Source organism: Barbus barbus, assembly GCF_936440315.1.
Source record: "Barbus barbus genome assembly, chromosome: 27".
Lineage (NCBI taxonomy): Eukaryota > Metazoa > Chordata > Actinopteri > Cypriniformes > Cyprinidae > Barbus > Barbus barbus.
In genome coordinates this window covers 15,920,650-15,935,321 of record NC_136755.1, presented here as the reverse complement: position 1 = coordinate 15,935,321, position 14,672 = coordinate 15,920,650, and the positions used below count along the sequence as shown (strand labels likewise).

Genomic DNA, 14,672 nt, shown 5'->3' with positions numbered 1-14,672 from the left:
AACAGTGAGCACTTAGATTGGCACCATTCACTTCTATTGTAAGTGCCTAGCTTTAAATAAGATTTTTGCTGTATTTTTTAAAAGAAAAGCAGAGACCAGTCAAAACGATTTTTTTTTATAGTAATCAGCATTATGCTGTTCAACTTGTACTGAACCTGGAATATTCCTTTAGGCATTCCCACTGACTTCTCTTTAGGCCTTACAATGAATCACACATCACAACCATTCAGTTCTGAAAACTTCAGACTGAACAAACACCAATCTCTGCTGATGTCACTGTGAGATTAATATTTAGTCTTGTCGGGGGAAGTGGTACATACGCATACTCAAAATGCTACATAACTTGACAATCATGAGCCTTTGATTCTGCTTTTCTCCAGGCGTTTGAATCTCTTTCATTTCTTTGTGCTGAAGACAATGACAGTGGATTCAAATTCATCATAAACACTACTGATTGCATCATGACATAATAACTGTGCAATGTGCGAGCCCAATGGGATATATGAAAGAGAATCACTCAGTACAGCTGTATGAACACAATTATCATTCTCCATAAATGATTTCCATAAGCCATTTGTGCATAATAGCTAAGAGAGGAGACCCCCAGAGATCCCGCTGCATCAAGAAGATACAAGTATCATGTATTTTTGCATTGAAATGACAGTTTCTTTCTTATTATAATAAATATTTGTCACAGCTGTGAAATCTGGACAAAATTTTGTGCTATTACGATAATAGGTAACACTTTATTTTGATAGTCCACCTTAGACATTCTACTAGCAGTAAGTAACTTTGCAACTACATGTCAACTAGCAGTCATTAGTGTATTAGTAGACTGTCTGCTTAATATCTTCTAACACTTTATTTTGATGGGTGCACAACATACAACATACTGACTATAAGAGACTTTGCAAGTATATGTCAACTTATTCTACTAACCCTAAACCTACCCTACTGAGAGTTAGTAGACATGTAGTTGCAAATTAATGAGAATTAGTTGACATGTAGTTATAAAGTTACTTATAGTTAGTAGAATGTCTAAAGTGGACTATCGAAATAAAGTGTAACCCGATAATATAATTATGATCTGCTCTTATTAAAGTTCAGAAGTCTGTATTATGAAAACAGCTAAATCTCTGAGACTAGTACGACCAAAGTGTTTTAGCGAAACTAATTATTTTTGTAAAGTTCAACAAGAGTTTAAAAATTCTGTATATTAGTGGAAAATGGTCTGAGAACATTTATGAATGACAATTTTATTTTGCCCAAAACTTGCCATTAATGTGAAAGTTTAATGATGTTTGTGTCAAGAAGGATTAAACTGGAGTCTGGCTCTAAGGCGTCGCTGGTAATTTGTGTTTACCGAGTCTTCAGGCAGCTAAACCAGGCTTATTCGTAGTCTGTTCTGCAAATAGGATTTGTAAACATTTGAGAAAGTTAGTATTTGCTGGTTACCTCTGGTATCTTGCTGAGTGTTTCTGGGAGACTTTTAGCTTCGTTTTAAGTCTACGTTTACGGCCTGAGGGCATGATAAAATCAGAGTGGCAGATTCATTAAAAACAATCAGTTTGGCACATACACACAAGCAGACCAGAACTGCTGTAAATGTTTCCAAGAATGTTATTTTAGAAATACAAATGGTGAATATGAATATATTTGAATAGCATGTGAGGTGAATTTCCATTTATCTCCATGATGAGTTCCTCAGAGCCCTAAGACTTCATCTGAATGCAGCTGTCAGGTCTCTGCATTTATACCGCATGGTAGAGCTTTTCGTGAAGTATCAATTATCACCCACGTCTACTTCTATTAATATGCAAGCAAAATGGAAACAATGGCTTAGACAAGTTTGAGAAGAAACTAATAGCTTTTTTACCAAACATTCCTCTGTGCCATTATTAAGTACAGTGACTCCATTAACAATGACTGTGGGAGTCACTGAACAAACTGTTCTGTATAAGTCCTGCAGAAAGTATTTGTGTGTGTGTGTGTGTGTGTTTGTGTGTATGTATGTATATATGTATATATATATATATATATATATATATGTATATATATATATATATATATATATATATATATGTATATATATATATATATATATATATATGTATATATATATATATATATATATATATATATATATATACATACATACACATAAGATGCATTAAATTAATAATAAAAACTAATGTCAGAAATTTATATTTCAAATAAATGCTCCATTATTCAAACTCTGCTCATCAATAGTAAGCACAGTATTTTTTATTTTTTTTCCTTTTACTTTATGGCTGCTGAAAATAAGGCCATCACAAGTAAAAAATATTTATAAAGAATTAGTAAATAGTTATTTCAAACGGTCATAATTTATAATATTATTAATTATATTCAAATACAATTTGTTGGTCACACTTTAGTTTGGGGACATATTCTCACTATTAAACTATAAACTATTAATTTTGCCTCAGTAAACTCCTAATTGACTGCTTATTAATAGTTAATAAGGCAGATGTTAAGTTTAGGTATGATGTATAGGTTTAAGGGATCTAAATTAGGGTCATGCAGAATAAGGAATTAATATGTGCTTTATAAGTACTAATAAACAGCAAATATGCTAGTAGTATATTAAAGTTCACAACACATTAATAGTGAGTATTTATCCCTAAAGTGTTACCAATGAGTTTTTTGGACATTTACTGAACATTTAAACAATTTTTTTTTTCTGATAACGAGTTGCAAGGATGATGAAGCTGAGATTGAACGTTTAAACTGATTAATGTCTGTCTGAGCTCTGATGAGTTGAATAGTAAGTTGGCCTAAGCCCCTGTGCTTTGATCACGTCTGCTGGGAGCACAAAGCATCGCCTGCATCGGCTTTGATGAAAACCCATTAGGCAGAAAAAAAGCATAATCGTGATTATACAAATAGAAGGAAACTCTCTATTGGCACTTCACAGAAAATCCCACAAAACCTGACCTTTATTTTCTCCTCATGTCTACCTCCTCTTTCTTTCAGCAGAGGTTACTGTGTAAGAAATCACATGCAGGACAGTGGGAAAGAAGAATGGAGCAGGATGAATAGCTGATGGGTGGAGAAGGAAACACACCAATGCCAAATGTCTTGGCCGTGCATGGCCCTGGAGAAAATCCAAGTGACCTCTCACTCAGAGCATTTATGCAGGAATCAGCACGTCATTCCCAAGAGCCTCGTTCAAGAACACGTGACCTGATCATGCCAGCACATTTGACTACCAAAAGTCAGTTGCTGTACTAATGTGATTTAAAACATATTAAATATGAAATACAATCAAACATACATTTTTTTTTTTTAAATCCATACAAATTCAAGAGGAACCTTTAACATCCACAGAACCTTTCCATTGCACACAAGCTTTTTATAGTAGAAAATGGTTCTTCAGATTATTAAAGGATTCTTCAAAAAGTGGTTATTTCAAGAACTGTACTCTAAAAGGTTCTTTTTGGAACCAAAAATAGTTATTCTATGGCATTGCTGTGAAAACCCCCTTTTGAAACTTTTATTTGCAAGTGCTAGTATTATATGTAGAGATCTTGTTTTCAAGAAGTGAAGGTGTCAGCTGTTTGACTGAACATATGCATGTGTTTATGCATTCGTTTTCATCAGGGGATCTTCATATGCCTACATTTGAGGAACAAGCACACAGGCTGGACATCAACTGACTACATTTAATACAGCAGTCGATGCATATTTACCTAAAATGTTAAACCTTTGCAGCAAAACAATCACTAGTATTTCCTTCAGGAAATATAAAATCTAGTTTCCAAATCATATGCATCATGAAGTTGCAGTTGACTCATAGTGAATGGGGATCTGCCAATCCTTCAATCACCGTCACCTCGGCCCACGTCCAGGTAGAGAAACAGAGCGCGTGGCCAAGAGGAGGGACGTGAGAACAGACTTCAGCTCAGGATGAGGTGCACCTGATCTTCATTACCACTGCCACGAATCAATCAGCGTATGTCTCGCATACTATTAAACTGCATTGTGCCCTTTTAAGGTAAATTATATATATATATATATATATATATATATATATATATATATATATATATATATATATATATATATATATATATATATATATATATATATATATATATAATGATGGAATTATATATGTGTTTGAATTGTGTTCGGAATTATGGATGTGTTGTCATTATGGAATTATATAATTCCATAATGACAACACACGCACACACACACACATATATGTGTGTGTGTGTGTGTGTTGTCATTATGGAATTTATTTACTTTGGAATATTAATTATTTTATCTGAAAAACAATATTTAAGTGCTATTAAACTGCGCTGTGCCATCTTAAGGTAAATTAATAAAATAAAAATATTTTGGTGATATTGTGCACCCGTTATCAAGGTTATGACGTTCATTAGCATTTATGAATCAGTAAATTGATTTTTGCATAAATAGTCATGAAAAAGCAAAGCTGAAAACCAAACACTGTTTTATGTTCTGATAGGAATCGTCAAGCATGGAAAAAATACAAAGGAGAGTAGAAACTGCCAGCGTTTAAAGTTATATATATATATATAGAGGGGGGGGGGGGGGGGGGGGGGGGGGTATTTACGTGTTTTATATATTATATAGTATATATTAGTTTTATATATTATTTCTATAGTATATATATATATATATATATATATATATATATATATATATACACACTACACTTACATACATATACAGTGTTTCCCTGATTCATTCATTATTTTAGAGGGGCAGCCTTTTCTATTAAACAAATAGCCTTATGCTTATGCTTATCTTATTTAGGGCATGTAATTTCTGAGCTACACAACTGGTGATATCTTTCATACCTTTCCACACTGAAGCAGAATCACTGGAAGAGAATTTGTTCCTTAGCTTGTCAGAATAATTCCTCTTTGCCACTCTGATCTCCTTTTCCAGTGTGTATTTGGCCTGTTTATACAAGACTTTATCCCCTTTTCTGTAAGCATTTTCTTTGGCCTGACGGAGCTGTATGAGTTTTGCAGCAAACCATGGTTTGTCATTGTTGTAGGTTAAATGAGTCCTGGTAGGAATGCACATATCCTCACAGAAACTGATATATGCTGTTACAGTCTCTGTGAGCTCGTCCAGATCGGTGGCAGCAGCTTCAAAAACAGTCCAATCAGTGAGAGAGAAACAGGCTTGTAAATGTTTCATTAGTCCATCTTTTAACAGTTCTTAATACAGGTTTTGCAGACTTAAGTTTCTGCCTGTAGGTCGGAATAAGATCATCAAACAGTGATCAGAGAGTCCTAAAGCTGCCCGTGGGACAAAATGATATGCATCCTTTATTGTTGTGTAACAGTGATCCAATATATTACTCTCTCTGGTGGGACATGTGATGTGCTGTCTGAATTTTGGCAGTTCACGGGAGAGATGTGCTTTATTAAAGTCCCCGAAAATGATTAAAACAGAGTCCGGTTGTTGTTCTGTGTCTGTGATCAGATCAGCGAGTTTCTGTAAAGCTGAGCTCACGTGTGCTTGTGGTGGAATGTAGAGACACTCACGAGAATGAACGAGCAGAACTCCTGCGGCGAATAGAACGGCTTTCAGTTAATGAATAGTGTTTCTAGATCTGAACAGCACATCTTCTTTAACAGTTACATCTGTACACCACCTCTCATTGATGTAAAAGCACGTGCCACCGCCTCGCGATTTCCCCATTGATCCCGCGTCTCAATCTGCTCTGATCATCTGGAAGTTAGTCAGATTTAGCACGCTGTCCAGAATGTTGCCATTCAGCCAGGTTTCCGTGAAACACAGAGCAGCAGAGTTAGAAAAATCCTTGTTTGTCCGGGAGAGCAGAAGGAGTTTGTCCGTTTTGTTGGGTAGAGAGCGGAGACCAGCCAGAGGGATGCTAGGCAAGGGCATTCGAAATCCGTGCTGACGAAGCTTCACAAGCGCGCCGGCTCACTTCCCCCATCTGCGAGTCTTGAAGCGTTTGACCAGAGCTACGGCTCCGCCAACAACAACGTCCAGCAAAACGTCCGAATAGTCAAAATCCGGTAGAAGATTTTGTGGTGTGTTCTGTCGAATGTTCAGCAGGTCATCCCTGGTAAACTGATCGTATTTGAGAGACAAAAAACAGGAAAAACAAACAAAAACAGTACAAACACTGAAGAGCAAAGCACAGTAGCTGCCATCTGCGGCGCCATCTAAGACCTAAGATGCATGGCGAGGAAGAGAGTTTGAGTGGCTAAAGACTCTCCAAGGACTACAGCTGGAGAATTGCAGATACAATAGTTGAGTCTCGGGATCAGAAAACCTTAAAAAAAAAAAAAAGAAAAAAGAAAAATGGTCAAACAGCACCTACATCATCACGTTGTTTGGGAGGGTTTCAAGAAAAATTCTCCTAGCTCATCCAAAAACAAACTCCAGCATATTCAGTTATCAGACACGACTAGAACTTCAAATGGGACTGGCTTCTATGGTCAGATGAAACAAAAAAATTAGCTTTTTAGCAGCAAACACTCAAGATGGGTTTGGTGAACACAGGGATAAAAAAGTACCCCATGTGTACAATGAAATATGCGGCTGTATTTTTGATGTTGTGGACCTATATTTCTGCTGGAGGTCCTGGACATCTTGTATAGACACATGGCATCATGGATTCTATCACATACCAGCAGATAAAAAAAATCAATAAGTGACTGACTCTGTTAGAAATCTTATAATGGGCCATGTTTGGATCTTCCAACCGTACAATAATCCAAACACAAACCTCAAAAACAACACAAAAATGGGTCACTGAGCACAAAACCAAGCTTCTGCTGGCCATTCCAGTCCTGTGAACTGAACCCTGTAGAAAATGAGTGAGGTGAACTGAAGAGAAGAAGCACCAACATTGAGCTGGGAATCTAAAGGGTCTGGAGAGATTCTGGATGAAGGAATGGTCTCTGATCTCTTGTCAGGTGTTCTCTAACCTCATCAGACATTATATGAGAAAATTTAGAGCTGTTAAACTGGCAAATGGAGGTTTAAAAAAGTATTGAATAAAAGGGTGCCGTTAATTGTGGCCAATGTGTATTAGAGAAAAAACATTTATTTCATAATGATATTTCTTATTATCCAATGAAAGGTTAGATTTTTGTGAATTTAAAAAAAAAAATAAAGATCAAAAGGATTAACAATGCAGATTAATTTTCACAGCCTTCTCTGATTATATTTACCAAGGGTGCCGATATTTTTGGCCATGACTGTGTGTGTGTGTGTGTATATATAATATATATATATATAATTTTTAATTCATCTGTTTTAGCTTCCAGAATAACGGCATATTTCTGTGTTTTGTTTATGCTGTGGATACAAATGGCTCTCTTTTCATGGAATGACTCATGTAATTTCTTTTCAAGTAAGGCTACAACTCACACTGAAGACAAATCCAAAAATGTGTTGCATCCAAACGGCATTAATCTGGCAGGAAGACTGCTGGCTGTGAGATTTGTTACTCTCTTACATTACAGAGCTCAGACTTCATGGAGCAGAACAATCATAGCCATTCCTTCAGCCTCATAAAGCTTAAGACTCACAGTATGATCAGAATAATACTGGAAATGTCTTCATAAAAATCAAAGCACATAATTAAATCCTAAATGGGGTTTACTGTGCACAAAAATGTCCATAAAACAGGATGTATTTGAATTAAACACTCTTTTAAAAGAAAGTGAGAGCCACAGCTACAGTATAAACTGCTGACTTGGATGCCAAAGTTCTTGGGTTTAAATTAAGCTTGCCTGCCTACTTTTCAAAAATCATCTGATCATTCACAAACTTGTGATACTGTAGCATTCGGATGGTATTTTATATGAATATCCAAGTAAAAAAATGTTTTGCTGCTCTTTCACTTCTATCGACCAACCGCTTCTTTTCCCACAGACAGTCCAATTAAAGGCAGAGCTGAATCAATAAGACAAACTGACTGCACAATAAATACACTTTCAACCATATTATGCTCAAGGTCCAAATTCTAGATATTGCTGGTTACCTGCAGAACTGGTAGATCTGATGTTGCTCATAATATTGAGCTGTCCTCACATGCTGCCAATGCACCGTTTAATGTCTAGAGACAGATTTACTGCAGCCTCCTGCATAGTGAACATAATGCATAAGACTCATGATTAATGATAAAATGATATCAAATACATCTGCCTGTCAAACTGCATGCATCAGCAAATACACAACAAAAAGTTCAACTGTTTTTCCACAAAATAAAGATCTTCAATGGCTCTGATTGATCTATAAAGAAACTTAAACATCCGCAGAAACTTTCTATTGTTGAAAATGTTCTTTACAGTGGAAAGAGATTCTTTAGGCCATGTCTACAATAATCCAGATACACCTGAAACTGACAGTTTGATTTCTAAAGGTTTCTCGTCCACAAAATATTGGAAAGCCTTAGTCATCTTACTTAGTCATTTGGAAATAGTAAAACAAGCTCACTGAGACCAGTTAGAATAAAGTTCTCAGTTATAATTTTAATAAAGTTTGCTATTCCTTTTATTAAATCTCAATAGGCATTTCATCTCTGGTCTAAAATGCAATTGCTAGTAAATATTCTCTAATCTTTGCAGGAATGTATATGAAGATTGTACAAGTAACATTTACACTATGAAATAAAAGTTCCAAAATGGCGTTTTCATAGCGATGCAATAAAATAAAGAACCTTTCAGTGAACAGTTTTTTAAAGAATCTTTGGTAACACTTTAGAACAGGGACCAATATTATTCTACATCCCTAATCCTACCCCAAACCTAAACTTAACAACTACTTTTCTAACTATTAATAAATAGCAAATTAGGAGTTTATTGATGCAGTAGTCGTAGTTAATGGTTTGATAATGGCGAGAATTGGACCTTAAAATAAAGTTCAAGTTTATTTGTCATATGTGTGACCAGGTATTCATGATGTACATTGTAATGCATTGTATCTTTTCATAAATAACTGTAACCTAAGATAAAATTCATTATAATACTTGAAAATAATTGCTTGTTATGTGCTTTAATGTGTTATATTTTCTGAAGGTGTAAGTTTAACAATGCTACGTATTATAATGTATTATAACTGTTACCTGATCATGAGATCATAATGCATTATAAGATGCATTGCAAGGCACAATTAATGCATTAAAACTTCTTTAATAATGCATTATATATAAAGGCTTTAAGTAAAGTGTTACATAATCTTTCTTTTCTTAATATAAAGAATATTTTAAAAACCTAAAAGAACCTTTTGTGGAATGGAGAGATTCCATGGATGTCAAGGTTCTTCATGAACCACATATGCTTATTGGGGACACGCTAAATTCCCAGCGATATAGTCAACTTGAATGCACAGTCAGATACTATTTGAACTGAACTGAGCTGGATGATGACATCATTGAATCAATGATGAACTGACTTTAACTGAAAATTGAGTGTTTACTGTTGTCGTTTTACATTACACACTATTTTTCCTATTATATATGGTAAAGCTGCTTTGACACAATCTGTATTGTTAAAAGCGTTAGCTACATAAATAAAGGTGACTTGACACAGATGCCAATAAAGAACTTTTTTTTTTAAGAGTGTATGCAACACGATGAGATAGATAGATAGATAGATAGATAGATAGATAGATAGATAGATAGATAGATAGATAGATAGATAGATAGATAGATAGATAGATAGATAGATAGATAGATAGATAGATAGATAGATAGATAGATAGATAGATAGATAGATAGATAGATAGATAGATAGAGAGATAGAGAGATAGAGAGATAGAGAGATATATTGGTACAATACACACCACATGACTAAACAGCGAAAATTGCATTTATAAACGTTTTCCACTTGGGAGAGAGTCTTCAAAATGCTCAGGTTTCACTGGATAAAAACAGTCTAATTGTGGGTAAAATGTAGATAAAAAGGTGAATTTGGATTAATGTACACTATAATGCAGCCTTGGATTATTCAAATTTTCTTTGAGAAACCCAAATAGTTATTCGATAGCATTGCTGAAAAACCTTTATTTTTAAAAGTGCAGATGCTTTTCCCTAGATGCAAGTGTATGAGCATGTAAACAGAAGCAAACTAAGTCACTGACCCACAAAAGTAAAAAAACAAGTGGCGGAGAGCCTGTCTAGCCGGTAATCCTGCTACCATGGTGAGATGCTCCTGAAATTGAATGATGGGGGTGTTGTCAGGGCAACCTGCGCAGATCCTTCAGGGCGCTCAGTGCTCACATTTCCCCGTATTCTTTGTTTACAGAGAGATGGATTGAGAAGGAAGACAAAGCTTGGAAAATGTCTCACTACACCTGTGCATGGGATATAAATCCAGCTATGTAAGAATGTGGCTTTCACCATGGGACCAATAAGATTCAATAAGTCCTGGCATGAATTCCCAGGCTGCTCATGTAAACGCAAGCGATCATACCGTATATAACTGAATCTGTCACCTCAGATGTCTCAATACGAAAAAGCTTCGCTTAGTGACAGTGCAGCACCACGAGAGCTGAAGAACGGCTGATGTGACCATCACGAAAATGTCACCGCTAATAATTGAGTAACTCTGTGCTATGAAATCATTTACAATGTCAGAGGAGATTGGGTTCAATGCTATAAAGCTGTTGATCTGTAAAGGTCAATTAGGAAAAACATGGACTAATTACCCTGAAGCCTTGTCATTTTTCTGATTGCCATGTGACTTTAAAAGGGACTGGTGTGATAATTAATACTAAGCCTTTTGATCCTTCCTGATGGTCCCGTTTCTCCCCAATTAACCTTTCACGGCATTGGACAAAGTATAGACAGATTTGAGATTTGAGCCCCACAGTTCAAGGAAACTGAAGATTGCTTTGCTATGTGCATGATTTCTGCACTTATTTTGAGGGAAAATCTGTTGGAAAATTCTGCTGAATGGATTTAAACATGGCAGAATATCTTAAACTACACTTTTTGGTGTCTGAAAATATTAGCTACATCCCAATTTGCATACTATCCATCCTAAATAGTATTCAAAATTTGAATTATGTGTCCCAAATCGTAGTATGTTAAAATGAGCATCGCAAAGGTGCTCTGAAGGGTCTACTATTTCCGGTAAAAATTCAGATCCATATACACTCTTAGGCTATTACGTCTACATTACATATGAAACATTCGATACATTTGAAAACAGCGTTTTCATTTGAAAATGTCCTCCGTCCACACTTGCCTTTTTTAGATTTTTTTTTTTTTTAAAACAAAATCCTCATAAAAAGGTCACTGAGACGATACTGACATAAGTTTTCATTCAATTCTTCTGGCAGGATAATTATATTTAGGAAAATATCTCTACGTTCACTGATGCGTCCAGGTCACACTCAACTCATAATTATATGTTTGATCTAAAACGTAACTGCTCTCATGTTTTGCTGTAGGTCAGCAATTGCAAGTCAATTTTCTGTCATCTTTGCAGGACTATCCCTTTAACAGCTAATACTGCCCAAAATCCATTGTGCTTTTGGAGAAAATTCAGTTTAGGAACTACAAACACAATATAAAAAAAAATAAAAAAAATAAACCTAAAACACGGTAGATGTGGGAGACCTAAGGTTAAGTAGACAGAGTATATATAAAGGGGTTTGAGTGATTTATAATCAGCATCTAACTTGATGTAAATATTCATGTTCATCTGCAACACCAATATTTGGTGATGTACACAAAAATAGTGCTGATAAAGTATACCAACAACCAGTGAAGCATAGGTATCTAAAATAAACAAGTGTGAAAACGTCAACCTTGATCAGGAGCACATGCCTGAGTGTGGTGTGATTCAAGCAGGTTCACCGTGGAGGAATTGCAGCACACCAGCCATGACAGTAATGAAACGCTCCAGAATATAGCCAGAACACCGTGATAAATCTCCTCTGATAAAACAGCATACAGTCCAAACTCTGTTTTAAGCAAAGCAGACAGCATACTTGCATTATGACATCAATTAATAGAGGCAGCTTTGCAAAATGTGTCCAAATCTATTCCATTAATGTGAATACTTGCAACAGATACAACTACACTTGCATTTCCTGTTGATTCTGGCGGCTATAGTTGCTTAAACGTATGCAAGGAAGAAGACCAACCATAATTAAGTGTACAAACAGATTTTAGAAAGATGATAAATTGCAATTATTATACATTATATGCAAATGTGATGGTGTTGTTCTTGTAATAGGATATATATTCAGTGCAGAACGTTGAATGTGTCAAAATATTGCAGAACCTGAAACAGGCAGTCATACTGCTATGGGTGGGTTTACACTGAGCATTTTTAATATATATATATATATATTTTTTTTTAAATGTTTGCATTATGAAATAGCTGAATTGGTTTCATTTGATAATTGAAAGCTATTTTGGAAGATTTGAGGAAAGAGAACCCTCTACATTTGTTTGTTTTTGAACTTTCTAGTAGATCGGACTAGTTAATTTTTATTTTACTAGTAAAACAAAATTAAATAAAAATAGCACAGGATGAAATTACATGCACTATGAATGAGTGTTACCAGTTCATCATAGGAGAAATTCTCTGGCACTGTATTTCCATATTTCAGTGAATGATAAACTGCTATGCATGGTTATGAAGGTGTGAGAGAGGATGTTCTCTCAGGTGGTCCTCTAATGTTTTAGAACACAATGGTTTCCAGACGGCCCCCCTGCTGGCCATTAAAAAACCATAAAAATGCCTCCCACTCACAATGAGTCACGGCCAAATCAATACACACTCTCCATCCCAAGCAGGCTATTTAAAGTGCAGCACAACAGGAGAAAGAGAAGCCAATTAATTAGTGCTAAAGCTTCACTTCCTATAGAGGATTAAAGGGAACTGCACAGCGTTTGGAAAAAAAAAAACATACCTGAAGGGTAATATGTCATTGTGGAAAGTTGTTAAAGAACTTTAGAAATAAATCAAAATTCGGAATGTGTGCTGATAAACTAACTGTTGATCAATGAGATTCTACTAAAGTGGAGCATGTGGTGTACTCGGATTAAAAACACACACGCACACACAAAAACCCCAGCAAAGCTGCTCTAAAAATACCTGAGCAGGTTCTATAAATGGCGGCGAGATTTTCTTCTGCTGACTGCGTTACGAGAAGTCCAGAGGGAGAGTCCAGTCCTACGCTAACTTCTAACAGCTAGACTAGAGCGGGAAACAGATCAGCGACTTTTTCACTGAGCACACAGCTTACATTCAGCCAATATGTGAAGATTCAGAACATTTGAACATCAAAATGTATTCAAATGTCGACTAGTGGACTAAATACACTGGCATATTGTGATTCATACCACAAAAAAGGAAAAAAGGATGAAACAAATAAAATATAATTTGCATGATAAAAATGTTAGCGTATTTATTGTACGACCTTGCCTTCAACTTGGTACAGCTGAATAGTATTACATTTTAGTAACCACAAACAAAGCAACACATTTCAGCAAGATAAATACAGTTTTTCTCTGCATTTCAGATGTACGGTCTCTGAAATAAATAGTTTTATCACTTTCTAACAGGAAGGTTTCAGGTCTTTTTTAGTGTCTTGCTCTATTATTACTATTAACATTTAAGTAATCACATTCCTGCACAAATGTGTTTAATGACAAAATGACAACAACACTACAATACGTCTCTAGAATCTGTAACAGGGCGAGACCAGTGACGCACAGCTAGTGAAATGACATTGACCTGTCAAAACCAGACAAGGAACGCACATGCTTTTTGTGTAAAGTATCAGAGACGGAGTCTCAGTGTGTTAGAGGGAATCTTGGTATCATTTTAAAATGCAGATCCAGCACAAATTCCTCAAAAAGGGAAATATGGAAGAAGAACCTGGTTGCTTAGCCACAGCTATGTTTAAATTACTGTTTGATAGCACATGAGTCATGCATTCGTGTTGTGATTCAAGTGATACTGATAATACCTTCATTATCCATTATCCTTTACAGCCCTTCAAATGACCGCTTCATACAAAGTCAGAGCACATCCTGCTTACATTGGTAATAAAATGTAAACAGAAACTGCAAACGTTTACATGGTTAAAATAAAATGCAGGCCGTGCACGATAATAGATACTGGACAAGTAACAGTAACATTGAATGTGTGTATGTGTTTTCTGTGGAGCTTGGTAAGGTGCTTCGGTGACATTTATTTATCTTTTCGGTCGGTCAATGTCATCGATAGCTGCGAGGAGTTTCTGTCGTGCTTTCTTGTTGATGTGGGACCCGAGGCAGACGTTGACCAGGTTAGTCAGCTGCTTCATAGAGTACTCCTGGTCAAACACAAAACAAACTCGTGATAAATCTCTACTAGAGATGCCTTACATCATTTTAATGACGAGTTAAAGCCTGCCTTTGCATGACATGCTTTACTAAGGAGCATCACAGGGTTTTTTCTTAACATTTAAATAGGAATCAATTAGTGCTGCATGATATATAGAGCCATTTTCACAATGGTGATATTAAATTAGATTAGCTTTGAGATATTGCCATATGCAAGAACTAAAGTTTTAAGACGGGGATGTTTTAAAAACATCTCTGAATTGTTCCAGATCTGACTCCTTTCTGTGAATTAAATGTGAATGTTTTAATGAATCAGTTC

The 14,672-nt window shown here is 35.7% G+C and overlaps 1 protein-coding gene across 3 annotated transcripts in view; it reads right to left on the bottom strand.

The window, feature by feature from the left end:
- Positions 1-13,397: 13,397 nt before the first annotated feature.
- The window catches only part of LOC306847063 (syndetin-like), a 118,744-nt gene continuing 117,469 nt past the window's right edge, over positions 13,398-14,672 (bottom strand). The window contains exon 29 of one of the 3 annotated variants that reach the window (XM_079380810.1): positions 13,398-14,343. In XM_079380810.1, the coding sequence (XP_079236936.1) occupies positions 14,224-14,343 (120 nt within the window). In that variant the 3' untranslated portion in view covers positions 13,398-14,223. The remainder of the gene's footprint in view (positions 14,344-14,672) is intronic. The other 2 variants (XM_079380811.1, XR_013782128.1) reach the window with 2 other exon arrangements.